This window comes from Sphaerulina musiva (assembly GCF_000320565.1).
Source record: "Sphaerulina musiva SO2202 unplaced genomic scaffold SEPMUscaffold_5, whole genome shotgun sequence".
Lineage (NCBI taxonomy): Eukaryota > Fungi > Ascomycota > Dothideomycetes > Mycosphaerellales > Mycosphaerellaceae > Sphaerulina > Sphaerulina musiva.
Genome location: NW_016017387.1, coordinates 935,912 through 963,785, shown reverse-complemented (window position 1 = coordinate 963,785; position 27,874 = coordinate 935,912). Strand labels below are relative to the sequence as shown.

The 27,874-nt window shown below is 47.8% G+C and overlaps 9 protein-coding genes across 9 annotated transcripts; 5 read left to right on the top strand and 4 right to left on the bottom strand.

The window, feature by feature from the left end:
* Positions 1 to 336: 336 nt before the first annotated feature.
* Positions 337 to 1,688, bottom strand: SEPMUDRAFT_44769 (histone H3; the record flags this gene model as incomplete). The annotated part of the gene is made up of 3 exons (XM_016908943.1): positions 337 to 459; positions 775 to 778; positions 1,516 to 1,688. Coding segments are annotated over 3 exons (300 nt in total), but the record flags the coding sequence as incomplete, so codon positions are not given.
* An 11,943-nt stretch (positions 1,689 to 13,631) lies between these two features.
* Positions 13,632 to 15,788, top strand: SEPMUDRAFT_149266 (uncharacterized protein). Its single transcript, XM_016905448.1, has 2 exons — positions 13,632 to 15,144; positions 15,238 to 15,788. The coding sequence occupies exons 1-2, from the start codon at positions 14,338 to 14,340 to the stop codon at positions 15,346 to 15,348; spliced, it is 918 nt and encodes a 305-aa protein (XP_016760773.1). The 5' UTR covers positions 13,632 to 14,337; the 3' UTR covers positions 15,349 to 15,788.
* SEPMUDRAFT_117220 (uncharacterized protein) lies at positions 13,638 to 13,957 on the top strand (the record flags this gene model as incomplete). Its single annotated transcript, XM_016901318.1, has 2 exons — positions 13,638 to 13,678; positions 13,750 to 13,957. 2 exons carry the CDS (start codon positions 13,638 to 13,640, stop codon positions 13,955 to 13,957), a joined length of 249 nt encoding a protein of 82 aa, XP_016760774.1.
* A 182-nt stretch (positions 15,789 to 15,970) lies between the features above and the next one.
* Positions 15,971 to 17,865, bottom strand: SEPMUDRAFT_65918 (uncharacterized protein; the record flags this gene model as incomplete). Its single annotated transcript, XM_016909733.1, has 4 exons — positions 15,971 to 16,247; positions 16,570 to 16,889; positions 16,965 to 17,457; positions 17,633 to 17,865. 4 exons carry the CDS (start codon positions 17,863 to 17,865, stop codon positions 15,971 to 15,973), a joined length of 1,323 nt encoding a protein of 440 aa, XP_016760772.1.
* An 866-nt stretch (positions 17,866 to 18,731) lies between these two features.
* On the top strand, positions 18,732 to 21,086 carry SEPMUDRAFT_149264 (DNA repair and recombination protein RAD54). The gene has a single exon (XM_016905447.1). It carries the CDS (start codon positions 18,877 to 18,879, stop codon positions 21,019 to 21,021), a length of 2,145 nt encoding a protein of 714 aa, XP_016760771.1. The 5' UTR covers positions 18,732 to 18,876; the 3' UTR covers positions 21,022 to 21,086.
* A 487-nt stretch (positions 21,087 to 21,573) lies between these two features.
* SEPMUDRAFT_85840 (ubiquinone biosynthesis protein COQ9, mitochondrial precursor) lies at positions 21,574 to 23,365 on the top strand. The gene is made up of 2 exons (XM_016910395.1): positions 21,574 to 21,888; positions 21,988 to 23,365. The coding sequence occupies exons 1-2, from the start codon at positions 21,595 to 21,597 to the stop codon at positions 22,390 to 22,392; spliced, it is 699 nt and encodes a 232-aa protein (XP_016760769.1). The 5' UTR covers positions 21,574 to 21,594; the 3' UTR covers positions 22,393 to 23,365.
* Positions 21,947 to 23,365, bottom strand: SEPMUDRAFT_125787 (uncharacterized protein). The gene has a single exon (XM_016902011.1). The coding sequence runs from the start codon at positions 23,040 to 23,042 to the stop codon at positions 22,683 to 22,685; it is 360 nt and encodes a 119-aa protein (XP_016760770.1). The 5' UTR covers positions 23,043 to 23,365; the 3' UTR covers positions 21,947 to 22,682.
* A 499-nt stretch (positions 23,366 to 23,864) lies between these two features.
* Positions 23,865 to 24,756, top strand: SEPMUDRAFT_108137 (uncharacterized protein; the record flags this gene model as incomplete). The annotated part of the gene is made up of 4 exons (XM_016900722.1): positions 23,865 to 24,096; positions 24,143 to 24,236; positions 24,274 to 24,395; positions 24,548 to 24,756. The coding sequence occupies 4 exons, from the start codon at positions 23,865 to 23,867 to the stop codon at positions 24,754 to 24,756; spliced, it is 657 nt and encodes a 218-aa protein (XP_016760768.1).
* A 121-nt stretch (positions 24,757 to 24,877) lies between these two features.
* Positions 24,878 to 27,506, bottom strand: SEPMUDRAFT_65907 (Fungal_trans-domain-containing protein; the record flags this gene model as incomplete). Its single annotated transcript, XM_016909732.1, has 2 exons — positions 24,878 to 26,480; positions 26,562 to 27,506. The coding sequence occupies 2 exons, from the start codon at positions 27,504 to 27,506 to the stop codon at positions 25,488 to 25,490; spliced, it is 1,938 nt and encodes a 645-aa protein (XP_016760767.1). The 3' UTR covers positions 24,878 to 25,487.
* Positions 27,507 to 27,874: the final 368 nt, after the last annotated feature.

Genomic DNA, 27,874 nt, shown 5'->3' with positions numbered 1-27,874 from the left:
CTAATCGGTGCTAGGAGGATCTTAATTGTTCCCGTCTGTCTAGCTACCGGTATCGCTATTATCCTGATCGGTGCTAGGGGGATCTTGATTGTTGGCGTCTGTCTAGCTACTAGTACCGGTTTGAGTACCCGTTTAAGCGCTAGGGTTATCGGGATTATCTAAGCTCTCGTCTTCGCTTAAGGACGCGGGAGTCTTCTTTCTCTTCTTCGCAGTCGGCTTCTTTAGAGTTAGCTTCGATTTCGTCTTCTTCGTCTTTGATCGAGGCTTATACATCGTACTCGGGTTAACTAGGCCAGAGCTATAGGGAGCAACTACGTAATTGTCTAGCTAGACATTCTACTCCTTTAGCAGCCTACGAAGACATTCGAGATCTTTCGCTATTACTATAACTCGCTTGTAGTAGATAGCGAGAAGATTAGCTAACGAAAAGACTTTCGTTACTATACTCTCGCACTGTTCCTAGAGGATGCCGAGTGCGCTCGCTTGGATCCGTATAGGGAGGTAGTCTTCGGTAAAAAGGATAATAGTATCCCTAACGATACGTACGAACGCGAGCTTTAGGATATAGTTTATAACCTCCGTCTAGCATTTTTTGATCTTCTACAAAGCTCCCTCTAAAAGAAATGTTAGTATATGCCGACCATATATACCGACTACGTCTGCCGACTAGGTATACTTACTGCCTCTCTTTTTTTGATTTTTCTTTACACCTGCGGATAGAAGCCCTTTCCTACCTATTACGCTAGGGAGTCTCTTTCCAGATGTTCGTAGTACCTTTCTGGCGATTGAAAGCTTACAGCGCGCTGCGAGTAACGGCGCTATAACGATGGTAGTAGCAGGCGGTATAGTAGGTAGAGCAGTAGGCGGAGCAGCAGGCAGAGCAGTAGGCAGAGCAGCAGGCGGAGGCTAGGAGGGGTTGTAGCGGGTAGGGGGCGGGGCGGGAGGGGGGGGGTTAACAACCAATGTTGATGTCGCAAGTTAGGTTTTTTTGGAAGTAGGGAATACCTTTGAAGGCGGCGGAATTCAGGGTCCAGGGGCGCGACTAATTAGAAGCGAGGGATTCTTTGTCTACGTAGGGTAGGCACCTGCCGTTTTTGGACAATAGAAGTGAGAAATAGTAAAGTGAGATCGCCGGAAATAGGAAATATTGATATAACGACCGTATAAGCAGTGCCTAGCCCGTAAACAAGAGACCTAGAGATTTATATAGATATGATTAGTACGGGAGACAACATCTTACGGAAGCTCGTTTTCGGGTTATCTTATACATCTGGTACTAATTCTTTAAGTACTAGCCTCGAAAACGATGTTAGGAGTATATAGTCGGCAGACGTAGTCGGCGAATTGCTATAAGATCAAAGCTCGGCACTTGAATTCGCTTCTCCTGCGAAGCGCTTCCGAATCCAGCGACAAAGTTTCATGTCCTTCTATTGTAAGGTTACCCGTTTTGCGTAAATCGCTAGTATATTAGAGACTTCGAACTCCTATATAAGAAAAGCTTCCGTTGCTTCCTACAAGCAAAGTAGAGCCTTAGCTTGAAAACGGCATACACTATTGCTAGCATTAGTTGCCAAATCTATCGTAATCTCTCGACAAATCCTTGAGAATAGAAGTCGGCGTATTAAAAGCTCCGTAGACTTCTGGTATTTCCTGATTTCTCGGAGAGCGGCTATACTAGCCTTCGTTCGTCTTCTCGCTTTAGGCGCCTTTCGAACAATAGGCTTTTTCTGTAGTCGTTAACTTCCTAGTAGTCTCTTATTACTAGGATAGGTCTTCTGTACCACTTTTTTCGTACGTCCTAGTCTCCTTGCGGCGAGACTTGGTCGAGGGGAAGCTGTATTAGAGAGCTGTCGGTCTGATCTATTATAGATAACATATAGCCCCTTTAGTTGAACCGATACTACCCCGTCTCGACCACGCCGCTTGGTCGGCAGGTCTGAATCTTCGTTCGTCTTATTATTATTAACTTAACCTGCACCTCTATCTACCTGCCTCTCCTCCGTCTGCCTCTCCTCCGTCTGCCTCTCCTCCGTCTGCCTCTCCTCCGTCGGCTTAACCGTCTGATCTAACTACTGTCGAGTCCTCTTATTACTTCCGCTATCGTAGGCAGCCTTCGGGAGTGCTTTAGCCTTCGTTTCTTTTTAACGCGGACTATCTCTTCTTTCCTGGTCGTCGTCGTCGTTAGGAAGAGAGGAAGAGACGTAGGAAGAGAGAGATTGTATGTCTATGTTAGGCATTTTGAGAGTTTCGACTTAGTAGGAATATGTAGGATAAGAAAAAAGCAAGAGAGGATAAGTTGGTAGGTATAAGGAAGACCCGGAAATCGCTAAGCCGCTTATCTCTCGAGTATGTCGGATCGCGCGGGAAGGTAATTAGTAATCAGGACAGGGGTTCTATATATATCTATACTAGTATATTTCATATTATATCATATGGTTTATACGCCGACTACGTCTGCCGAACACGTTCTACTCTAGCTACGAGATTTCACTTTTTTACTAGAAAGTACTACGATACCTTAAGAAGTTAGTAGTCTAACTATTTCTCTAGATAATGTAGTATTTATATATAATACCCTATAGCAGTTGTCCTAGTAATAGCGAATGAAGCGACAACAACTTATATTCGAAATAAAATTTAGGTAGGGGGGGGGGCACTTAGGAAATCGACGATAATAGTAGTAGCAGAGGAGCTTAGTATAGGCGCGGAAGTGTAATGTTGTTATAGAGGGTGGTGTCGGTGCTCGGGGTTACGGGACAGGGTTCCGGCTGCTGCCTAAACCTTAAATCTCTCAGATAAGAGAAATTTTATTTCTTAAAGCGCTTCTACCCTACGTATCTACCTCCGCACGTACTACCGTACGCACTACCGCACCTACCTCCGTACCTACATCCCTACCTACGTCCGCACCTACCTCCGTACCGATACCACTATGCCGAAACGGAAGAATGTTACGCTAGAGGCGCTGGAAAATAAGCGTGCTAGGCTCGGGGCAGCTGCGAAGTCACTTGAAGAATACTCTCTAAAGCCGAATACCCTACGGGAGCGCGAGCGTACTACTGCTATAGACGAAGAGAAGAGAGCTCAGGATCGATATAGAAAGGCTCGTAATAAATCGTTCGTATAGTTTAAGAAGGCTTAGATCAAGCAGTCTAGCGAGTTTAGCGAGCTAAGTAGGGACCGTCAAGCTGCTCTAGTTAAGGAATAGAGATCGATATATATAGCAGAATATGACCGGAAAGCGTAAGTTTCGTAGTCGGCGTCTATAGTCGGCATCTGCGGTCGGTATTCCTACTTCCTATTAAAGGCTAACTTCTCTAGTGCTAAGAAGTAAGTAGAGACTAATCTAGCTCTCTTACCCGACGAACAGGCCGAAATCGATAAAGCTAACTGGTTCCTTAAGCTTGGAGATAGTAAAAGCAAATCAAAGATAACATTTCAAAAGGAGGATTAGGTTAAGTAGGAATAGGATACCCTTACCCTTAGTGAACGATGCGATAAAGCACTTAGGGGCCTTAGCAACGAATGCCTTCCTTAAGAAACGATTCTTAATCCTTTGTTATCAAAAGAGATTGACAAGGAGATAGCGAACTCTATTAGAACTTTTGCCTTTCAGGCAGCCTCTTCTACTTTTGCGACTGCTTATAACCAATAGCATCGCTCGATCCGGAAGTTCTAGAACAAACTTGTTGCTCTAGAGAGTCTAGTTCTCCCTAACGAGGCAGCTATAAAGCAGATTTCACAAATTGTCGACAGCGAGACTAAAAAGGTAAGCTTATCTGCCGACTATACCTACCGACTATTTTCTAATAATCCTAGATCTGCGTTAGAGAAGTACGACTCCTACTGCTATACGAGATTTTCAGCCCAATCGAGCGCGCAGTCTGCCGTAGTATCCTTGCCTAGGATGTCGCAGCCTAAAGGGCTTATTCAAGTGGTCTTCCTAGACCCTCCTAGCTAATACTAGAAAATTATAACTACTCCGCTAATGGTTTCCTTCTATTAGTGAGCTTGAAAGGGGAGAAGCACCTCGCGAAGATAGTATACAAGCTCTATAAGAGGGAGAATACTCTGAGCCGCGAACAGACTCTCTAGCCTAAGATAATAGCTGCCCTTATCGAGTACAATGTTAAAGAGTATAATAGGATTACTCTAGAGGCCTTTCTACTCCTACTACTACGAGAAGATAAACTATACCTAGCATCTTCGGGAATCGAGAAGGTACTTACGAAGGACTCTATATTCGCAACTTTGTTAGAGGGTTCGAGATTTCAGACTCGGAGGACTAGGAGCCTCGCCTGTTTCAAGAAGACGAAGAGGGATAGAAGAAAGGGTAGGAGGGTTGGTAGTAAGAATCAGACTATCTAATAGGTTAGCTCGCAGCCGGAAGTAGGCCTGCGAATTCTATTCGCTCAACCCCTATAGGGTAGCGTACTAGGATTCTGAAATTCCTACTTTCCCTCCTTTCAATTCCTACGTTCCCTCTCCTCTATCCTCTCGTAACGGATTTACGACGTCGGAGTCTGAAATACTATGTTTTCGTCTTCCTTTGCTTCCTCTCTAGGAGTCGGAAGCTCCCGATTCGAATCCTCCTCGCAGCTAGGAAGCTCTTCTGCTACCCCTATACGATCGAGCGCTCGCTTACGCCAACGATATAGTTCTGCGACGAACCTCCTACCGAGCCTAATACTAGGGGACCGCCGACGTAGAACAGAGGTTCGCAAGCGTCGTACAAGACGGCCGACTATAGTAGAAGAAGATCTAGATTCCTCTCTAGTACTCCCCGTTAAGCCGGACTATATCGGGGAGTAGGATATTAAGGCTAACTACTAGCTATAGAGGTTCAAGTATAAGGAGAACTTTGAGAAGTAGTACGAGGTACGCTAGTAGAACTATACTAGGAAGCGGCTTAAAAAGCGGAACGGTCGTACTATGTTTAATCGGTCCCTAGTTACCTAGGGGAGTAAGTCTCGGATATCTTAGGTATAGGATTTCCTAGAGGAGGGAATGCTTTAAGAAGATACGACACCTAAAGTCGTATATAGGTGCTGTAACGCTGTACTAAAACATCCTATACTGAATACCGGTACAACGTCTGTCGAGAAGTATCTGGACTCCTCGAACTACTAGGAGAAACAAGATAAGCGAGGGTTTACGAAGGAGATGTTTACAATCGCAAAGCATCGACAAGTAAGTACTAACTACCGACGACCAGACCTGCCGACTATGCCTGCCGACCATGCCTGCCGACTACGTCTAAGTAACTATACTGAAACTTTATCTCTAGACTATAAGCAATCCGCGATAGACGAGGAACCTAGGCTATACACCGGACGATTTCCTGCGCTTATCCTTCGAGATAATTATCGATAATAGTCTACTATTCCAGTTCTTTGAACGACCGTTAGTAAAACAGACTTATATAGCCCTACTCCCGGGACAGGTCGAGACAATTCAGTTCAAATCCGCCTCGACATACCGTAGGATGCTCGGTACTAAGGTTTAAGAGTCTGCTGAATCCCTTAAGACCTGTCTTACTAGTAGATTTAAGATAGCTATTGCGTATAATAGCTGGCAATCTAGAGGTATAAAAACCTTATTCCTTACTATCCGGGTCTACTAGATTAACGACTACTAGGTCTGGTACGAAGGGATGCTTGGCTTTCTATATATTACTAGCCGTTATACTAGTAATTACCTTGCGGAGATACTATTCGAAATCTTATAAGAGTTCGAGATTAAGTACCGATTGACTGCAATTACGTACGACAATGCCTCGAACAATAAGACCCTATACAATGCGATATAAGACCACTTGCTTTACTCTTCCTACTTCCTTCTAATATTCTATAGTGTTTTAGCGATTGATACTTGTTAAGAGAGGTACGGTATAACGGCTAGGAGGCTAGTAACGAGCTTAGAGGAAGGTACGGAGAGCAGTCCCGACTCGGAGATAGGAGAGGATAAGGAGGAGGCAATCGCGGAGCATAATCGAGCTAGCCGTCCCGAGCGATTTCCCTGCTTTGTATATACTGCCTAGCTTCCCTTAAAGGCCTTTTTCGACCGCCTAGGGCTCTGTCCGACTAACGACCTTTCCGAATACTAGGATTACGAGAAAGATCGGCAGATATTATAGAGGAGGAGAAAACAGAGTAAGCAGATTAGCCGCCCTCAAGCTAATAGTATGCCTTACCTCCTTCTGAAGGTAAGATTAGTCTCTACGGCCTATCGCCTGTTAACCTTCCTATTTTCAAAGTATAGTCGGCTCTCGTAGTCGGCAATTATAGTCGGCACTCGAGATTCCCTTCGCTGATTTCGATCCCTAGATCCGGAAACTTTGCGTCTTTATCAACTCGAGCTCTTAAAGGTTCGAGCAGTTTATCGACCTGTAGAAAGAGATACTTTAAAAGAAGGAGCTATTTGCAAAGCACCGTCGGTGGAATAGCGTTCAAGATCGGATCCTAAGGGTCGTTCAAGACGTAAAGACAAGGTAGTCCTTAACAACGTTAATGCTCGATCGCTTCAGCAGACTGCAAAGAGTTATCGAATCTTATATCGATCGACTCGACCTAAGTAAAGATATAGGTATCGATTCCGAAGAGTAGCAAAGGGTTAAGTACCTTATCGACCTTACGAAACCATTCGTAGCGGCGACAGCAACGATCGGAACAACGAAAGGTCCGACTATCCACCTTGTCCTCGTATACTATAACCAGCTTTTCGACATTCTAGAGGAGGCGATAAAGCGACTCAAGAATAAGAGGATACCTTAGAAGAAGGATGTATATCAGGCATACGAGGCTGCTTAGGCTAAGCTTAAGAAATATTATCGAGATACCTGGGATCGATTTAGCGATTACTACGGCATTAGTATCCTCCTTACCCCCTGCCTTAAGCGGAAGTTCTAAGTACGCGATGACTTCGGGGATGAAAGCTACCGCGAGTATTACGAGGGTAAGCTAAGAATAGAGTAGGAGAAGAGCTATCGTCTATTATCGAGCACTTCTACCTACGAGTTACGTAGTAGAAGTAGTCGGCATAAGGGCCAGATCGACTTTACTCTTAGTAGGAGTACAGAGTCTTCTCAAACTCAACGATGTAGCACTCGTAAGGGTAACGAGCTTGCCGACTATCTGGACGCCAATATAGATAAAGGGGATCCATTCGAGGTACTGAAAATATAGTCTTCGCTTAAGCCTAAGTACCCTACTCTCGTACTAATAGCGCGGGATATTCTCTGTATTCCTACGGCCGGAGTTAGGTATAAGCGCGATTTCAGTATCGCTCGACACCAAAGTCGTTTCAATCGCCAATACTCCGTATTAACATTCTCTGAACTAATGGTATCCCGTTTCCGCTACCGCGACGATAAGTACGATACTAGAGTTCTTATCGCCTACGAGGCTATAGAGGCTGCTTAAGCGCTTCTTAGTACTCTAACTTCATAGGAGATCCTAAGTAAAGACCGAGAGCAGACAAAAGATCTTATAGAACGGATTAGTGACTTAGATACAATCAGCGATAATAAGGGAGATAGGGTAGAGGAGCTAAGGCGATCGGTACGCCTAAGCTTCAAGCTTGCGTAAGAGTGCCTCCGGGATGCTACGAGACGATTATAGCGAGCTTGGTTTGAGCTTGTATGAAGTTTACCTACCGACTATATTTACCGACTATAGTGCTTAAGTTTCAAAATATTATAAGCTGTAATCTAGCGTATATATTCTTCTATATTTATTTATTCGATCTGACTACTCTCTTTCTCCTCTTATCTATATCGGGCTTATATACAGTTTCTTTTCTAATACCTAGTTTAAATAACTTGCTCTTAGGGCACTCGGTTTCTAGGCTTTTTCTTTCTGTTTACGAAAAATCAATACCCAATAGGTACGCAATACCCACTAGGTATCGTAATACCTACTAGGTTTGTACCCAACCCGATAGGTTGGGTTTACCTAGCTAAATACCTATACCTATTGGGTATTGCTAATACCCAACCTACCCTACATACCTACTAGGGTAGGTTGTACCTATAATGAGGCCTATACGTATAGACGCGACGAGTCGAGCTCTATAGGACGAAAAGCCAATAACCCTAATAATAAGAAGATATCTACCTATTCAAGTATCGTTGCTGAAATTAAGTTATATACCGCTTATAACTCACTTAACGTAAGGTAGACGATAATAGAATATAGTAGTATCTATCTCTTCTTCCTTACCCTACTCGTTACCTTTTTCTTCCTCTTCTTCTTCTTCTTTATATATATATACAGACACGTATATATATATACATATACGCGCGCGCGCGCGTATATATATATATATACACATACCCTCCGCCGCCGCCGACGCCGCCGCCTCCTCCTCCGTACTACTACTACTACCCCTACCCGCGGCGCCGCCGCCGCTACCGCCGCCGCTATAGCAAGACAGCTGTTCGGCCTTCTGCCGATAATCGAAGAGTCTTGGTCTATATATATACACGTCTTAGAAGAATACTGTCTATACGTCTTAGAACAATACTATTACGTCTCAGAATAATACTATTACGTCTTAGAACAATACTGCTATATCTTAGAATAATACCGCTATATCTTAGAACAATAGCTAACAGATTGTAGCTATTATATTAAGTACGCTACGCCGCTATTACCCGTAGGGCAACGAGAAGTAGCCTGTCGCGCTAGGCTAGGCGCAATAGTTAGATATATATATTCCTCTAGCCTACTAGAATAACAAAGCTAATAAGAATAGCGACGAGTTGTTCGACCGCTACTTCGCGGCCGAAACCAAACTAGCCCTAGAAGCTAGTATAGAAGAGAACTGCTTGTTTTTGCGCGAGCTCTCGCTTACTACTACGGCTACTAAAGCGGCTACTAAAGCGGCTACTAAAGCGGCTACTAAAGCGGCTACTAAAGCGGCTACTAATACTACTACTAATACTGCTACGGCTACTACTACGGCTACTGCTAATACGGCTACTACTGCTTCTACCCCTGTCTACGCGCTCGACGACGACGACGACGACGATTTCGGTAGTAGATTCCTATAAGTTGCTTTTAACGCGAGAATAGCTTAGTTATAATACTTATACAAGCGTAGTATAAATAATATATATAACGACGACGACGACGACGAAACGACTACTGCTATCGCTGCTCTCGCTTCTATCGCTTCTATCCCTCCTATCGCTCCTATCGCTACTCTCGCCCCGGCTTCGCCGCCGCTACTACCGCTACTACTACCGCTACCTCTCTTGCCTACTATAGTCACTCCTCCTAAGAGGGCTGCGCCTTCGCCTAGCCGTCTACTAGGTACGCGCCTAGTACTCAACAAGGTTCACCGCCCTAGGGCGGTTAATAAGTAGTAGTCGATCTCCGACTATCGGTAGAATTTAGCCGTTGCTTAGGCCGATGCTAGCAAATTTGATAGTATCTATCGATACTCTAGGGTCGCCTAGATCTAGGAGATAGGTATAGCCCGCCCTAGAGGCCCTTATAGTAAGTACGCCCGGCGCGGGCTAAACGATTGTCGGGTATTAGAGCCTAGCTAACAATATAGCTACTACCGTAACAACTCGATTACTAAGGTAAAGTATATTTAAATACGACTGTATAGAACTTTGTCGCTCTTATATATACTCGTCTCCTATATAGTCGGTATTGCTGCCTAGCTTAATATACGCGTACCTTACGAAGGTTCGCCGCCTCGCAACTTCTATATATCGAACGACGGCAGCAACGCAACCTACGACGTACGGTATACAGGCGTATTAGTATACGATACTCTACTAGAATTGTTTTAAGACGTACGAATTATACGTCGTAAGACAATTGACTAGATACTCTATAAGAATAATCGATTATCTAATTCTTCTAAGACGTCTAGCTTTCGCGTCTTAGAAGAATTCCTCGGAATAACTGCTCGCCTAGCTATCGCGTCTTATAACAATTATCGGAATAACTGTCGCGTCTTAGAAGAATCGCGTCTTAGAAGAATCGCGTCTTAGAAGAATCGCGTCTTAGAAGAATCGCGTCTTAGAAGAATCGCGTCTTAGAAGAATCTCGGAATAACTACCTACTCGCCCGTTTGTCGCGTCTTAGAAGAATTCCTCGGAATAACTACCTACTCGCCTAGCTACCGCGTCTCAAAACAATCCTCTAAATAACTACTCGCCTAGCTATTATGTCTTAGAAGAATTCCGAGTAAGACGCCTAGCTATCGCGTCTTAGAAGAATCTCGGAATAGCTACTTACCTAGCTCTCGTATCTTAGAACAATTATCGGAATAACTGTAGGCCTATCGCGTCTTAGAACAATTCCTCGGAATAACTGTCGCGTCTTAGAAGAATTCCTCGGAATAACTGTCGCGTCTTAGAAGAATTCCTCGGAATGACTACTCGTCCGTTTGTCGCGTCTTAGAAGAATCTCGGAATAACTGCTCGTTTAGCTATCGCGTCTTAGAACAATCCTCGGAATAACTACTACCTACTTACCTAGCTATCGCGTCTTAGAACAATTATCGGAATGCCTACTCGCCTAGCTATCGCGTCTTACAATATTCCTCGGAACGACTATAAGCGTATCGCGTCTTAGAACAATTCCTCGAGATAACTATCGCGTCTTATAAGAATTCCTTAGAATAACTGATCGCCTAGCTATCGTATCTTACAATATTCCTCGGAACGACTATAGGCGTATCGCGTCTTAGAACAATTCCTCGGAATAACTGTCGCGTCTTAGAAGAATTCCTTAGAATAACTACAGGCCTATTGCGTCTTAGAACAATTCCTTAGAATAACTGTCGCGTCTTAGAAGAATTCCTCGGAACGACTACAGGCCTATCGCGTCTTAGAACAATCCTCTAAATAACTACTCGCCTAGCTATCGCGTCTTAGAACAATCCTTAGAATGCCTACTCGCCTAGCTATCGCGTCTTAGAAGAATCTCGCAATAACGGTCGCGTCTTAGAACAATCTTCGGAATAACGGTCGCGTCTTAGAACAATTATCGGAATAACTGCTCGTATCTTAGAATAATCCTTAGAATAACTACTTGTCTAGCTATCGTATCTTAAAACAATTGCTCGACCGACTGCTCGACCGACTACTCGCCCGACAACGATACTAATTTAGTACTTAGTCGTATAGTTATAGCGATACTTAGAGGAGCTCGCTAGGCTAATTCTAAGCGACTTTTGTAAAGGCTAGAGAGCTATATCGGTAGTCGTTATCGCGTCTTAGAATAATAGCTTAACCGACTACTCGCCCGACAACAATACTAATTTAGTACTTAGTTATATAGTTATAGCGATACTTAGAGGAGTTAGCTAGGCCAATTCTAAGCGACTTTTGTAAAGGCTAGGGAGCTATATCTATAGTCGTTATCGAGTTTAATATAGCTTATCGGCTCGCCCGACAATAATACCAATTTAGTACTTAGTCGTATAGTTATAGCGATACTTAGAGGAGTTCGCTAGGCCAATTCTAAGCGACTTTTGTAAAGGCTAGATAGCTATATCTATAATTGTTATCGAGTTTAATATAGGTTATCGATAATTACTTACGCTTAAAATCAGTGTTATTTGCAAATCTAGAACGTAGGTTTCAGATTAAGGTTCCGAGGATAGTAGTGTCGTATTGCTAAGAGTATTTTCTAGGATTACTTTCGCGGGTTTCTATATATAGGATATAGTTGATAAACGTCTTAGAATAATAGAAAAAAAGATAACGAAGTAACTAGCTGTCTATACGTAGGTTGTCCTTAGACGCTCTTTGAAAAGCGTAGCGGTCCGGGGTATCTCCGCTCTAAAAGTTTGACGTTATATCAAAGAGAGAGCGTCTGAACGGAGATAGGATATAATAGGCCGCTGTCTCTTTAGAGATTTGTCTATAACGAAGGGTAGTTGTTTAGAAACCCGAATTAGATAATATAACTATAGAGTTAGCCTTAGATCTAGTAAGGGTATAAGATAAGATAGCCTCTTAGATAGAGAGGCAAATCTAGGCCTTAAAGGTAGAAAATACTCTAGAATAGGAACTCCTTTAAGAAACTAATACTAGAATTGATACTTATAATACCTCTCTACCTCCTAGATAAAGGAAGGGTAGGAAAAGACCTATTACTATAGAGAAATTGTTTAAAATTGAAAAGATATTAAGAGATAGAAAAAAGGGGGGTTTAGATTCAGTATTCTATACTTTCTAGATATATAGGGACTAACTTTTCAAGTACTATTAGGAAGTCTAGGCCCTATACCCTTATAAGGAAGTCTTTATTATAGAAGATAATGTTAGTGTTTACTATAAAGTAAGGAGGATTATTACTAGTTTAATTAAGGCCTAAAATATTAAGTTTTTAGATACCCCTACTAACTTACTAGACTTATAACTAATTAAGACCCTCTATAGTAATAAGAAGCGCTTACTTAAACTATTCGTAATAGGTGTTGTTAGCTTAGGGAAGTATATTTAGAAATTAGCAGAGGATAAAGTTTCTTATATTTAGTAGGAGAATTCTAAGTTTAGTGATTATATAGCAAGGAAGGTATTAATCTTATATTTTTAGGGCTTGTATTATAAAGCAAAGCAAGCAGACCCTCCCTATAGCAATAGATTCAAAGATAGTATATGATTCTATATAGAAAATCTATATAAAAGGTAATATAATAAGGCTTATAAGAATACCAAGAAGACAGACTTCCGGAGGAGCGGAGGTATTGTGCGCCCGGTCCAACGTGACCTCATCCACCTTGCCTAGAGGTACATGTAATGTAGGATTGTAGGTTGATAATCAACACGGACTTCATCTCTGCAGTTGGACGATGAGGTTGCAACCATGACCGCTTCCATCTTCCCGGCACGAAAACCTGTAGCGACCATCTCGACCATGTGAGGCGGGTTTCGTCAGCGCAAGGCCCATCCATCCCGTGGGCAGTGGTTGGCGGCAGGTCGAATGATGATGCACGTCGCACAGAAGCTCGATCTCCACTGTGGGCAGTCATCAGGTATCTGGATGTCCCGATCATTGATTGTCAGTGGCATCGCCAAGCATATGCAAGGCTGTATTGCAAGGATTCGCAGCATGGTTGGAATGAAGTCCGAAGAAGGCGGAGGCGGAGGAGGAGAATAAGATGCCACCTGCACTTGGTGGTGGTGGACTGTGGCAGATGGCGGCGCTGCACTGACAGCATCCCGTCGACGCCTTTGCACTCAGAGATGCTGTCGCGCGTAGACGTGCTCTGGTTGATATGAAGTCATGAAGTGTGAAGATACAGACGGGAAGGGAAACGGTTCGTCTTGCAGACCAGCATATGCTGGAATGGGTCAAGCTCGACGGAAGGGCTATTTTTACATCCATCTTCGTTTATTGCCAAGTCCTGTGCGCATCCTGATGATATCGTGAGGTGGTGGTTCGTGCCTTCAGGTTTGTGGTGACTGGATTACTGGAAGACATGCTTCTCGATGGATGTTTGACCCGCGAGGCGTGACACCGGTGCACTGCAGCAAGAACACATGGCCCGGAAATTCCTGTTCATCACCGTCCACCTGAGCGTGACCCCCGCAATCAATCAATCAATTAATCAATCAATCCCGCCGCCGAGATGAACTCCAGCATCATCACTCACTTCCCATCACCATGCCCATACTGCAAGGCGCCGACACGGTGTCGGCGTGGGAGTGGGCCCTTCTCCCTGCGCAATCCATCCATCCATCACCGCAATAATCCACCAAACGCCCAATACATGCAGAGAGACCATGCACCGGGCAGAGGCGCCCGTCGACTCCGCCATCGTCACGCCTCTTGTGTCCATCGGACTTGGGAGAATGGGCTACATATCCGTGCCTAAGTGCGGCTCCTCGGCACCATCTACAGAACTGCGGCCCACCTTCTGTGCATGGTCCATGGTGCATGGTGCAGGGTACTATGTGCATGGTCGCGCGCATAATCGCATATGATGATTGTGGTCGACCTCATCGTGCCAGTGCCAGTGCCAGTGCTAGAGCAGAGGGATTGAAAGCACGAGCTGAAACCTCCCGCCCTCCAACCCAGCCGCTGATCTGACTGGCGGATGGCCTGGCTGTCGTACTGTATCCATCGTGAAGCGCACAGGTCACCACCTCGTCCCGTCCGGCGTCATACATTCATTACCGGACTATCACTCTGCTGCCCTCCATATCAGGTCGGTTAATCTCTCTCTTTCGCACCCTCTAACTCTCTTTTTCTCCCCACATACATTTCTACTTGCGGGGTTGTGATCCTCATCCATGCTGCCTTCATATCGCTACTGTATATCCTCTATGACCCTAGATCTGCTGCACTGGTGACGGAAGCGACCATGTCCACAACGACCGCTACAGAGTATCTGCAAGTGCCCAAATTCTTGCCTACGAAGAAAGCTCGCTCGAGATCCCGGACCCGAGGACCTATGGAAACTCGAAGTGAAGTCTCATCGCCGACACAGGTGATTGTCTCGCCTCAAAAACTGAGCTTCCGAGCTCCATCGCCGCCCCGATATTTTCGACCCGAGCCTTACCGAACACAATCATTACATAGCGTCTACACGAACAAGCTGGCATCAGATTCGACGCCATACGTGCTGGGGGCGGCTTCGCCTGCGCCAGCTGTGGAAAGGAAAGACTCGCTCATATCTGACATGAGCACGAGCTACGACGACCTCAACGGAGATCTCTATGCCCGAGAACCCACGCCCACGCCTCCTCCGGGAATGTCACTGCGACAGAAACTCATTGGCGCGTGGAAACTCGAATCATATATTGCATATCCCACACCCAACTCCCGGACCCAACGATTGACGTATCCCATGACGAGAAGTGTGACGGGCTACATCATGTATACTCCCGATGGATACATGTCCGCGCAGATGTTGATACCCGGTCAACAAAGCTTCAAGCGAGGAGAAGGAGAAGAGCCACAGTGGGCAGAAGCGGGCAAGCGATGCTTTGCATACTGTGGGCCGTACTACATCACCAACGAGGGGCCCGGTCGAGAAGAAATCCTCAGACATACCTTTCAATGTTGCAGCTTACCCGGCTGGATCGGAGACATTCAAGTTCGAACGCATCGATTCGAGGAAGATGGTCAGGTCCTCGTGCTTGGCAGCGAAGAGCCAACAGAAGTCAAGGTGAGCCAAAGAAAAAAGAATCTGGAGAACTCTCTCTCAAAAATGACCCCCCGCCCCCCTCCTTTCCACAGAATTGACGCATGTAAATCACAGGGCGACAAACGAATCCCCGTCCTGAAATGGAGAAGAGCAGTCAACAATGAAAATGGCACTCCTCCTCCTCCCATGCCACAGATCAAGGTTAGCGGACCTGGAGAACCATAAAATATCATATCAGAGGGTAACTGTTTTTTCTTTCTTCTTGATCAACTACAGAATCATCATCATCATCAAGTTCCTGTCGACTGTCGCGTCGAACGACACCACTAAGGAGCAGAGCTCGGGGCCGGTAACTTTTTTTTTTCGTTTGGGCAGGGAGAAGGGAACGTGTATTATGGATCGGATCGGGTCGGGTCTGTGGAGGGGGGAGGGGGATTTTGAGGATTATACCTACCTACCTACAGGTAACTGAAGTACTATTGACGTGATGATGAATTGGCTAAAGATGAATGTGATGTGTCATGTACGAAATGGAATGGAATGGATTGGAATGGGAAATATATGATACATTGTGGGAGTTGTTTACCTATCTACCTAGTTAAAGGCTACCTACCTAGCTGGAATGGATGGATGGATGGATGGATGGATTTAATGGAGCAAGAAACCAATAATCGACGAAACGACTTTTTGAAAGACTGAGTTGCCTAGGGAAGGTATCGATCGACTAAGATGAGATAAGGAAGGTGGGTAGGTACTGTTTAATACCTCAATACACACCTACCTAAGTACATGTACCTTACAACACGACCTTTTCTCACAATCCCCATCATCCCATCCCATTCATTCATCAAATCTCCACAGTCCACAAACATAATCGTCTATCATAAAAACTTGTACTAACAATCTTTTTCCTTTCCTTCTCCTCCTTCTCCTTTTTTTTCTTCTCCTTCAAGTCAGGCTGGACATCACTCCCATAATTCATACTCTCATGTTCTTCGAATTTGGCCAGGACGTGAAATTTCCACTCCTCTTCATCGTTATCTTCTTTCTTCTTCTTCTTCTCTTCATGTATGACTTGCACGATACGAGTTCCGGCGTGCATACAGCTGCAGAGGAGGATGAAACTATGGAGCAAGGAAGGGTGGATGGATGGTTGGGTTAGTTTAGTTTAGTAGAGGGAAAATTAAAAAAAAAATCGTGTTGCGTCACGGCGGCAGCAGTCTAGGCAGGCAGGCTGACTGACTGACCGACTGACACCAGCCCTGATGAGGCTGACAGGGGCAAAGAAGAGATTTTTTATTTTTGAAATTCGAAAGGAAGAGGATGTGGATTGGGGATGTGGATGTGGATGTGGAATAACAACAACGACAGAAGGATGGAAGCGCGTACCTTGTAATACTGCTGCTGCTGCAGCTGCGCCGTAAGGCTGACACTGTCGAGTCTGACGAGGATTTATTTTCAGCTGCATTAGCAGAGTCATCATCTCGCTGAGAAGAAGAAGAAGAAGAAGAAGAGGAAGCTCCTCCTCTTATTGTCAGAAGCTTCAAACGCCACACACCACCTCCGAGGTTCAATTCTGCGAGAAGTTTAGGTCTGGTGTCGCCGGGGATTTTCGGAAGTTGTAAGAGTCGGATGTGGTCGTCGTAACTTCCTGTTATTATGAGAGTTTCTGAAAGGGGGAGAATGGCGGTGATTCCGGCGTGGTGAAGTTTGCGGTTTTGCCAGAGGAGGTTAGTCTTGTTCTTGTTCGTCTTCTGGATATGCTGCTCGTCTTCGAGTTTGTCTTCTTCTTGCTCTGCGTCTTCTTCAGACTCATCATCATCACCGTCATCGTCTGCAACGTGAGAGCACTGCAAAACCATATCATCGCCACCAGAGAGCACATTCAAACTCTCTAGCGTAAAAGTCATCATCCACGCTTCAAGTTCATGCTCGTGCACATCCTGCAAGCTCACTGCAGCATCCTGGCTCCAAAGCCCAGCTGCAGTATCATCTTCTTCTGTACTACCACTACCACTACCACTACCAGTGCCCATGCTCGTGCTCGTGCTCGTGCACACACAAACTCTTCCATCGGACAGCGTCAACCCGAGAACACCAGCCCGGACAGGATGCCACGTGAGTGACAGCACCAATGTCGTGTCATCATCGGTGATGTGCTGCACATGCGATAAGACGAGCTTGGGTTGTTCTTGTTGTTGTTGTAGCCGGTAAAATGCGAGAATCCCTGTTGAAGTTGCAACCGCGAGCAAATCGCCGCCTACGAGTTCGGAATGCGGTGTCCATTGGATATCGAGAATCGCAAAGTCTGTGGCGAGGCTTTGTATTTCGGTGCTGTTGGGATCGGAGAATTGGGAAAAAAGAAAATTGTCAATGAGGGAAGAAGGGGAGGGGGGTTTCAGTCTTTTCTTGCTCATTGCTTTTGCAACGGACTTGATAGGATAGGACAAGAAAGGGAGTGGTAAGGGAGTGAGTGTAAGGCAGTCATTTCTTTTTCTTAGGTACCTACATGATATTCTCTGGCGACATCTCGTACAGCACGAGACTCCCCGTTCGTTTTTGCGCAGCTTGGCGGGCTTCTATCTTTTCATTGGGAGAGCTCGAAGCTTCCACTTCGGATGTTGGTGGTGCATGCAGGAAATAGGTCCCGACCACGAAAATGTGCGGTTTGCCCGGACAAAATTGTATGCAACTCGGCGGCAGATCCAGCGTCAAGGAGCGAATGGAGCTCAAGGTCGCCATGGTCTGCATACAGTAGTAGATGATGGTGGTGTTGGGAGCCGCATGGGTCGGTATGAAAGTCGTGTGTCACTGTCTGGAGGGCGAATTTTTCTTTTTTTGAGATGTATCTACAATTCACATGGCGAGGTCGCGACCAAAGCCGGCTAGGACAGATTCGGGCAGATCCACCCCCGAACTCGCGAAAAGGCATTCATATGTTATTAGGTACCTTAACCAACTACACGACCTCTGTTTCCAAGGCCAATTTGAGTTGCTGCTAGCCTAGATCACAATGGCGAAGTCGAAACGCCGCCCAGTGGAATATGCTACCTTCAGCATATGATAGCATATGAAAAGGCTGCAACAAATGGCAGCGAGTGAAGAAATAAGGGTTTCGGCGTAGAGACCTTGTGTCGCTGAGAGGTTGATGATACGTTCTGTACCACCCGTGGTCCCAGGTGGTGGCTATATCGATGTAGAGGTCCGTCGGTAACGATGTATGCAATATGTGTTTAATGGTAGGAGGTAGTTTCCCGTAAGAATGGTGGCGGTTCATCGCCTGTAGGAGTCATCAGGAGTTGATCACGTGTCTTTCGGCTCTAGCGCGTTTTCGCCGCCTGGCGTCGCGTCGCGTCCTCTTCCCTGCTTAAACCTTCCCTCGTCTCCCCAGTGGCGATTGACGACCTTGTTTGGCTCAGACTTGCCACAACAAACACCATTTACACCAACGCGATGATCGCCGTCGCCGACAAAGAGAATGTGCCGCCACCGTCGACGAAGAATCGCACGCGCATGTACGGCGGAACGCCATTGACCGCAGACCGCCTGATCAAGCCGTTCAAGTGTCCCGGATCGAGTACGCCCACCAGAGCGTCCGAGAAGCCGGCGCGCAAGCGACGGAGGGTTGACTATGGCGGCGCGGACAACAGCATCGAGGACGGAGAGAAGCCTTATACCAACGATGATCGCCTGGCGCTCGCGACACGAGACGTCAATCGCTTTCCCATCTTCAAACCCAAGGATAAGGATACCATGTTCCGGACCAAGTTCGCAGTGCCCATGAAGAACAAGGACACTGGCGCATGGAACCCCTCACGTCCCCCGCCGCTGCTCGGTCTCAGACAAGGCACCGTCTTTGTTGCGAAGCCGCTCCATGATCCCAGTGGCGAGTTTGCAATCGTGTTGTTCGATCCGACTGTCGACGGAAAGCCACAACCACTGGTATCCGATGAGTCAGATGGGGCGAATAAGGATGGAGAGGCACCGAGTAGCACGCCAGTGATGGACGAGCCTATAATGCACAAGAGCTTGGCCGAGATATTAGGGATCAAGAAGGTCGTGGTGGACGAGCGTCCCAAGGTGCCTGTTGTGATTGACCCACGCCTAGCGAAAGTGCTACGACCGCATCAGGTCGAAGGAGTGAAATTTTTATACCGGTGCACGACCGGCCTGATCGATGCGAACGCGGAGGGCTGCATCATGGCAGACGAGATGGGATTGGGAAAGACTTTGCAGTGTATCACGCTCATGTGGACACTACTGAAACAATCGCCGGATGCTGGGAAGAGTACCATACAGAAGTGCATCATCGCATGCCCTGCCAGCTTGGTTCGCAACTGGGCGAACGAGCTGGTCAAGTGGCTCGGCGAGGGTGCAATTGAGCCTTTCGCAGTGGACGGTAAAGCTTCCAAAGAGCAGATGACACAGCAGATGCGTGCTTGGGCATCAGCCAGTGGTCGTGCAGTGGTCCGACCGGTGCTCATTATATCCTACGAGACGCTACGTCTCTATGTCGATGAGCTGCGTAATACGCCGATCGGTCTGATGCTGTGCGACGAAGGCCATCGCCTCAAAAACAGCGAGTCTCAGACGTACATGGCTCTGGCTGGCCTGAACGTGAAGAAGCGAGTTATCCTCTCGGGTACTCCGATCCAAAATGACTTGTCTGAGTACTTCTCCTTGCTGAACTTCGCCAACCCCGGCTACCTGGGCACCCAGGCAGATTTTCGCAAGCAGTTTGAGAACCCAATTCTGCGAGGACGAGATGCTGACGGGACGGAAGCTGACAGACAGAAAGGCGATGAACGTCTGAAGGAGCTTCTCACGCTTGTCAACAAGTTCATCATACGGCGTACGAACGATATTCTATCAAAGTATCTGCCAGTCAAGTACGAGCACGTGGTCTTCTGCAACCTCGCACCTTTCCAGCTGGATCTATACAACTATTTCATCAAGTCACCAGAGATCCAGAGTCTTCTACGAGGCAAAGGGAGTCAACCACTCAAAGCAATTGGTCTGTTGAAGAAGCTGTGCAATCATCCAGATCTGCTCAATCTTCCGGATGACCTGCCTGGATCGGAAGAGCATTTCCCAGAGGAATACGTTCCAAAAGATCAGCGTGGCCGTGATCGGGAAGTCAATCCAGTGTACTCTGGCAAGATGCAGGTGCTGGACCGCATGCTTGCTCGAATTCGCATGGATAGTAACGACAAGATTGTGTTAATCTCCAATTACACCCAGACCTTGGACGTCTTTGAAAAGCTATGCCGCAGTCGCTCGTATGGATGCTTGCGCCTAGATGGTACCATGAACGTCAACAAGCGACAGAAACTCGTCGATAAATTCAACGACCCCAATGGAGCAGAATTTGTCTTCCTACTGTCGTCCAAAGCTGGAGGGTGTGGACTCAACCTCATTGGTGCTAATCGACTCATTCTTTTCGATCCCGACTGGAACCCGGCTGCTGACCAACAAGCCCTTGCGCGTGTTTGGCGTGATGGGCAGAAGAAGGACTGCTTTGTATACAGATTCATGGCGGCTGGCACCATTGAGGAGAAGATTTTTCAACGGCAGTCGCACAAACAGGCGCTTTCGTCTTGCGTCGTCGACTCGGCAGAAGACGTCGAGAGACATTTCAGTACGGAGTCCTTGCGAGAGCTCTTCCAATACCGACCTGGCACAACGAGCGATACACACGACACGTTCAAGTGCAAGCGGTGTAAGAACGGCAAACAAGTGCTCAAAGCTCCAGCTATGCTGTACGGCGATACGAGCACCTGGAACCACTTCACGAACGATGGCGCGAGCGGAGCGATGAGCCGTATACAAGATCTGCTGTTGCGACAGGAGTGTTCCGAGAAGGATGTCAGTGCGGTGTTCCAGTATATTAGCCATTGAGAAGAGCTGTCTTGGACGCCTTTAGGTCATGAGTGACACGGGCTACGACGTCGATGAATGATCACGATCCACAGGTGTATTGTTGCATAGCTTGTCATTCACTACTGTATGGAGAGCAACAATGAGCGCGAGATTGCATCTCGTATAGGTAACTTTCTACACCAGATACGAACACATGGAATGCTTCGCGAGGCTCCCCAGTGAAAGGCGAACGCTGAATGGACTATTCGTACCTCGTTCCGCAACATCAGCTAGTGTGAGTCAAAAAATGCCCAGTCGGCAAGTGATTCCAGCAGATCAAACACGACGACATTGCAGGAATAATACTGTTTGTTACATCGTACTTTGTTTGTTACATCGCACCTGTGACCTTGTTGATGCCAGCGTTTGCCGCCCGCCCGCCCAGTCCGGGCCATAGTTCGATATCTGCACGTGACCTTGTCCTGACTTCATCTCTCTCCACACACACCCACAGGTATAGTGTACTTCTAGAAGTATGCCATCACGACAACCACAGCCAAAAACAACGACACCGAAAGCAACGAGACCATGTCACTGAAAACCCTTCTCCGCATGCCTGCGGCACTCCGCCCTCTGATGCTCCAACCGCAGAGAGCTCTGTACCACTCCTACGAACACATCCCACCGCCTCCCTATCCCGCACCACAAACAGCCATCCTCACATCTGCCCTGCAACATGTGCCCACTTCAGGATTCACGCTGCAGTCCCTGACGCTTGGAGCGAAAGAGAACGGCTACCTCGATATCTCCACGAACCTTTTTCCCAAAGGCCCTTATGATTTGGTACAATTCTACCTCATTACCCAACGCCTCGCACTCAAAGACCGCATTCAATTCCACGATCCAGTCGGAGGAGGAGGAGGAGGAGGAGGAGGAGGAGGAGGAGGAGGAGGAGGAGGAGGAGGAGGAGGAGGAGGACAACATCAAAAACTTGGCGTGGGTCAGAAAGTGCGAAGTTTGATTCTCGCGCGTCTGCAAGCAAATGTCGATGCGGGCATTGTCCCGCAATGGACGCACGCGTTAGGACTCATGTCTCTGGCCGAGAACATTCCCGCGAGTGTAAAAGAATTGGGCCTGTTGAGCGATGAAATGTGGTTTCTGGCAGGTGATACCAGTGTGGATTCGTCGTGGTATACGAAACGGGCGAGTTTGAGTGCCGTGTATGCTGCTACCGAGGTGTTTCAGACGAGGGATCAGAGTACGGAGTTTAGGGATACCGAGGAGTTTTTGGATCGGAGGTTGGAGGAGGTGAGGGTGTTGGGGAGTGCGGTGGGAGGGACGCTGGAGTGGATGGGCTTTCAGGCGGGGAGTGTGATGAATCTTTTGAGAAGTAAGGGTGTGAGGGTGTGAGGGTGTGAGGGAATGGGTGGCAATGAAATTTCACCAGCCTGAAACTGTATCGACATCTTCCGGAAACAGTCACGATGCAAGCACGCACTCTGAGCACTATTGGCTGCTCAAGACCTTTGAACTGCCCGCCTCTGCTGTCTCTGAGCATCACATCGTAGAGACCTTCTTCAGCATCGTCTGTCGACCTTCTGTCTTCCCTCGTCTGCCCAGAGCTTGTGAGCTGGCTGCCTACATGTCTCGATCGTCGAGGTAAGAGAGCAAACATCGCGTTGCGGACATGGGGCATTCTCTCATGCAAAAGCCAGTCCATTGCTCCTCTGGTCATGCTTTCTGCAGCTCTGACGATCCCCCCCTCGTACTCGATCATCAACATCATCCTCCTCCTCCTCCTCATCGGCATCTCTCGCCACTTTCAAGACACAAACGAGAATCCCCTCTGGTCCACCATGCTCTCCCGCCTTCACCTCCTTCTTGATTTGCGCCAGCATCGCCTGCAGAGTCTCACGATATCCATCTCGTTGCTTCATACTAATGAGACGATATAGCGGGCCCGTCCTGGACGCCGTGGGCATTCGCGCGGTGAGAGTGTAGTAGTCTTCGTCGAGCTCCAGGATCTCGTATACCTCTTTCAAGCTCACGTCGGGCTTCATGGTGATGGCTTTCTCCCAGACGATCGGCCACCGCTCCTTGGCCACTTCTGGAGGGTGTCAGAATTACATCCTAGGACTGCTGCACGTGGTGTTTGGCGCGACTTAACTGAAGATGAGCTCGAAGATCGAGAGGTTCGCTTCCAGGGCGGCGATTCTTGCTTGGAGCATCTGCAGCTCCTGGTCGTGTCGGGATGGGTTTGAGGTCATCATGGCTTTTCTTGTGGGTTACTGTTACATGTATTCTTGATGTTGAGTTAGAGAGAGAGAGGAAGATTTGCTATGTTGAGGCTTAGAGAAGAGTGGAATCATCTTTTTGATAAAACCCCTGTTGGCAAGGGGACTAGTCACCTTACACTTGCAAGCAAACATCCGGAGCAGTTGAAGTGGACCACTTGCAAGCAAATATACCTGTATATATATATACCTACAAGGTACGCAGGCGAAGCTTCTAGAGTAATACAAATAGGTAAGCGCGTTAGCGGAGTGCACGAAGTCGAGATTATATATAACACAGGTAAAGATTCACTTATTCAAATTTTTTCAAGTTTTTTTCTCAATAGCGCCTGTAGTTCTCTCTATTAAAGAGTCGGACTAGAGCAGCGCGGTCGCATTCACACTAGAGGATGAAACATGGCACATATTCCATACCTCAACAGACCACGCAAGCGTGAATAACAACACCACCAATCCAATCCAATACAATCACAGAGTATGAAAGAAAGAAAGACACCGTAGTTAAATAACATCTTCCCGCAACGCAAGGTCCTCCTAATTCCAGATTAGAGCCCATTTTCCACCCCCCTTTCCCCCTTTGATTCAAACATGTCATCATCATCATCTCGAGATGCCTCTGCTGCCTCGCAACCCCAAGCCCCTTTTTGCACGAATACCCGCCCTACCACACATCCCACAGACTCGGGGGATATTGATCGATTGATCGAACATGTGGAAGCACTCTCTAATCGCTTCTCAGATGGCTTCGATGGCTTTGCAAGGGTACTTGTTGCGAGGATTGATCGTTTGGAAGATCATCTTGTGGGTGCTATTGAGGGCGGTAAGCAGTAGTACCTATGTTTACTGATAGTCTGAACGAAGTTTAGCATGGTCGGAGGGAGGTAAAGGGGGAGAGGTCAGGAAGGGACTAGTTATTCGAAGGAAGAATAGTATGGTGGTTTTGAAGGTAGTGCCTCGGGGGTTTGTCTTGTGATGTCTATGCTTTGCACTCTGAGAGAGTGCTGCCTATCGACGACGTGAATGAGTTCCATGTAACTCGCAATGCAAGGATGATGGGGAGTGCTTTCAAAGTCACGGGAGAGGGAAAGGAGAAAAGAAAGTATGATAGAACGTGCGCAGGTGAGCTTCATTTGCAGATCTTCCAGACAAGGCATGAGTTCTTTCACAGCTCGTATGCTCGAGTGAGCGAGCAATTCAACTTGCTGAGTATTTCATAAAAGTGCATAGAACTCTCCCTGGAATGCAAAGTATCAACAACACCCTTCACGCAGGCTACGATTACGGCTCCTGGGTAAGAGACTTCAGTACTCGGTTCGTAGAGGCGCAACCCAATACACGAATTGCGCAATTCTATCCCAATCAAGGGCGTGAATTGAAGAACACGCTACAGGAGCGATTTATTGCGAGCAAATCTATTGTATTACCTACATTAGACTCGGAGCGCTACAATATGCCGAGGAGAAGTGCTGAGACAGTGTAGTATCTCAGAAGCTTGAGCAGAGACTGCCGAGTTTGAACGCAAGAGTCTTCCAGCAGGAGCTTCGGAGTCCATCGCTTCCTTGTATTCAAGAAAGACCACTAGGACGGCAACTTCCAACAGGATCAATGGCGAGACCGAATACGGACGTGATATATGACAATAAATCGTCGGGAGCGCAAAAGCACTCGAAATCTACCGAATCCGGTATAGGAAAGCCTATGAAGTCAAGAAACGCCTAGGTACTTACATGGCGCTCCACTTCACCGAAGAGCTTGGAGAAGCTCGAGGCAGCATTATGTATCCAGCTAGCGTGCCACTACATTATACAAACTCCTGGGCTTCTTTCACGAGTAGAGGCAGCCAATTTGAGGGTACTTGCAGAAGGTTACCGAGCACGTGAGTGTACGGGATGGCTTCGTGGTTGATCGTGGTCGAGAGCCAGATGTGGCTAATGGCTTTTCTGATACTCGCATCTGCCTTGCCCACACGAGCTTCAATCTCCTGGCATATCAGTACCTTGGCTCGAGTCGAGATGGCGCCAATTCGCTAGTATTGGCGATGCAGTCGTGAAGGGATGGAACAAGCAATGTACCACATCTGGATCGCCTGCGAAGGGTGATTTGGCGGAGGCTTGATGCAGAGGCCAAAGCGCTCTGGCAGCTTGTCATCGTCACTAGGGCAAATACCTAGCGGGATCTGGTATTGAGTTTGTACTCCTACGTTGGCTGACCTTACTTCATCCCTGTAGGTGCGATGCCTTGTCCGAAGAATTGCATGTCGGAATCTTGTGCCATGTCTCCGATGTCGAACAGGTTTTCCCAGCTGATATCAGCGAAGAAGTCGTTGACATTGCCATCTCCAGCATGAAGATGTGACATGGGAGTGGCGAAGCCTGTGTTTCGCGGCGGCACAGACTTGCTATGGTCTGGGGTGTCAGTATGAGAAGTCGGCGACACTGACATGAGCCCACGGCCGCATTCGAATCCCGCACCACCGTCAGGCCGTTGTCGTTTGGCGGGACGTGTGGAAGCAGGATCTGCAGACGGCGTATCAGGTCGGGCACGTTGATGTGTCTTCTGTAAGTCCGAGAGTAATGTCGAAAGTGCAGCATGACACCGCTGCGCACTTCGCCATCGCTCTCCCATGCGCTGCAGAAGATCGAGGCAGCGCACGATCTCTTGCGAGCCTTGTGAGGTGTTGTACAGGGCGATTTGGCAGGCAAAGGAGATGATCAGACCCGACATCCAGACCGAGGCCACATAGCCCGGCCAGAAGAGCTGAGACTGTCGCTCGAGTGCTAAGATGGTTCTTTTGGCAGCACGAATAGTGACTTGGAGAGCATGATGGAATTCGGGCGACGACCGCGGCAATGACAGAGCCGGCCGATGAATCGAGATCTTCAACTGCTCGTAGAGAACGTGCAAAAACGGCAGAAAGCGGACGATCTGCTCGTCTGCTCCATTGACACCACCATATGCGTATACGGGCTCTTCGGGCATGCTGTTGAACCATCGATCGACGTCCGAGCGCAAGAACAGGACTTTGCTCGGATCATGGTGACGAGAGTGTAGCGATATGTGGTATAGGTCCATGACTCTGCCGGCAAGTTTGCCGTAGTCGACAAAGTTGGCCAAGATCACTTCGAGCTTATTATTCTCCTGTGAGTTGTGGGTGGCCGGAGTCTCTGCATAGGCCGAAGCGGTGCCTCTGGACAGTACTTCCGTCTCGATATTGGGTATCGCTGGCGCATTGCCATGGGAATAGGATACTTGGGGAGTAAGCATGGGAAGGGAGTTGCGATCGACCGAATGGGACCCGTGTATTTCTTGCCTACCCGACTGACACACATCGATCTCACGGTCCGACAAGCTCACGGGGATGCCGAGAGCTTGACAGAGATAGCGATCCAGGGCGTATGCACTCCAGAGGATGCGTTTGCGGAGATCACGGTCCTCGTTGGACAGCTGAGGGTAGCGATAGGGGCATCGATGCAGACCGGCATGGAACAACAGCTTACATAAGAGTCCACCAATGGAGGAGGCGGTGCGGAGCGCAAGGGTGGAGACGCAATAGACCTGCGCAGCAAGAAGAGTCTGCACGGTCAAAATGTCATGTCGGGAAGCGAGTGCGGCCACCAGAGACAGGAGATTGGATCTCGATGGCAGCGCGGAGGGAGGAGCGTGTTCGGCGGGGAGAGCAGAGGCTCCGACGGCGATGACACATTGGAAGATGATGAGAGCACAGAGCTTCTGCCTGTCGGCGGGGACTCGGCCAGAGCCTCTCGCGGTGCGTGGGTCGCGGTACAAAAGCTCCAAGTCCTCCAGAAATGCGGCTCCAGACAGAAAGGGCACGATGGGATGCCAGACTTTGAAGTACTCGATGGTCATCAACTGGGCGGCATCGTAGGGCGGGAGCGAGCCCAGCTGGGCGGAAGTGTTGACCTCGATGGTCCTCTGGCTGCTGATGTGGACTTCAAATGCTTCTGGCGCACCTCTCTCGGGCGAATTGCGCGCGGAGGGGGCGAAGTCGTCTTCGCCACCCACTGTCTCCTCGGCAGCAGGCAGGCGGCTGGAGGTTTCAAAGGCCTGCTTGACGGTATTGATGAAGTATACGCCGCTACTGCTGCCAATGAAGCGACTTTCGTGCGGCGACTGCTGGGTCAAGCTGCCAGTCTCCTGTGTGCTGCTGTTGGTGCTGTGGATGGTGGTGCTGGCGGGCGATGTAGTCGTGTCGGCTGCCGATGCATCCATACCTCACTCAGCCTTGTAGGTGGTATGTATCACATGCTTGCAGGAAGCTTGAAGTGGAAAGGAGAGTCCGAGTCGGTCAGTACCTGGAGGTAAGGTCAGGGAGGATTGGAGGTAGTGCCAGCCCAGGCCTGGCAGAGGCGAGACTCGACATGGTGGTCAGGCTATCAGGCACAGGCAAGGTACTTCTCTTGGCACACTATTCTGCATTCGGCCGAGAGGAGAAGAGTTCTCCCGGAGTCTTGGCTTTTTATTTTGCCGAGCGTTACCTCTACTCGTCCTGTTCTACCACCTATAGTACATGTACCTATACTACCTGTACCTCACTTACATGTACCCATCTTAGTACGGCCATACATACCTTACTGTAG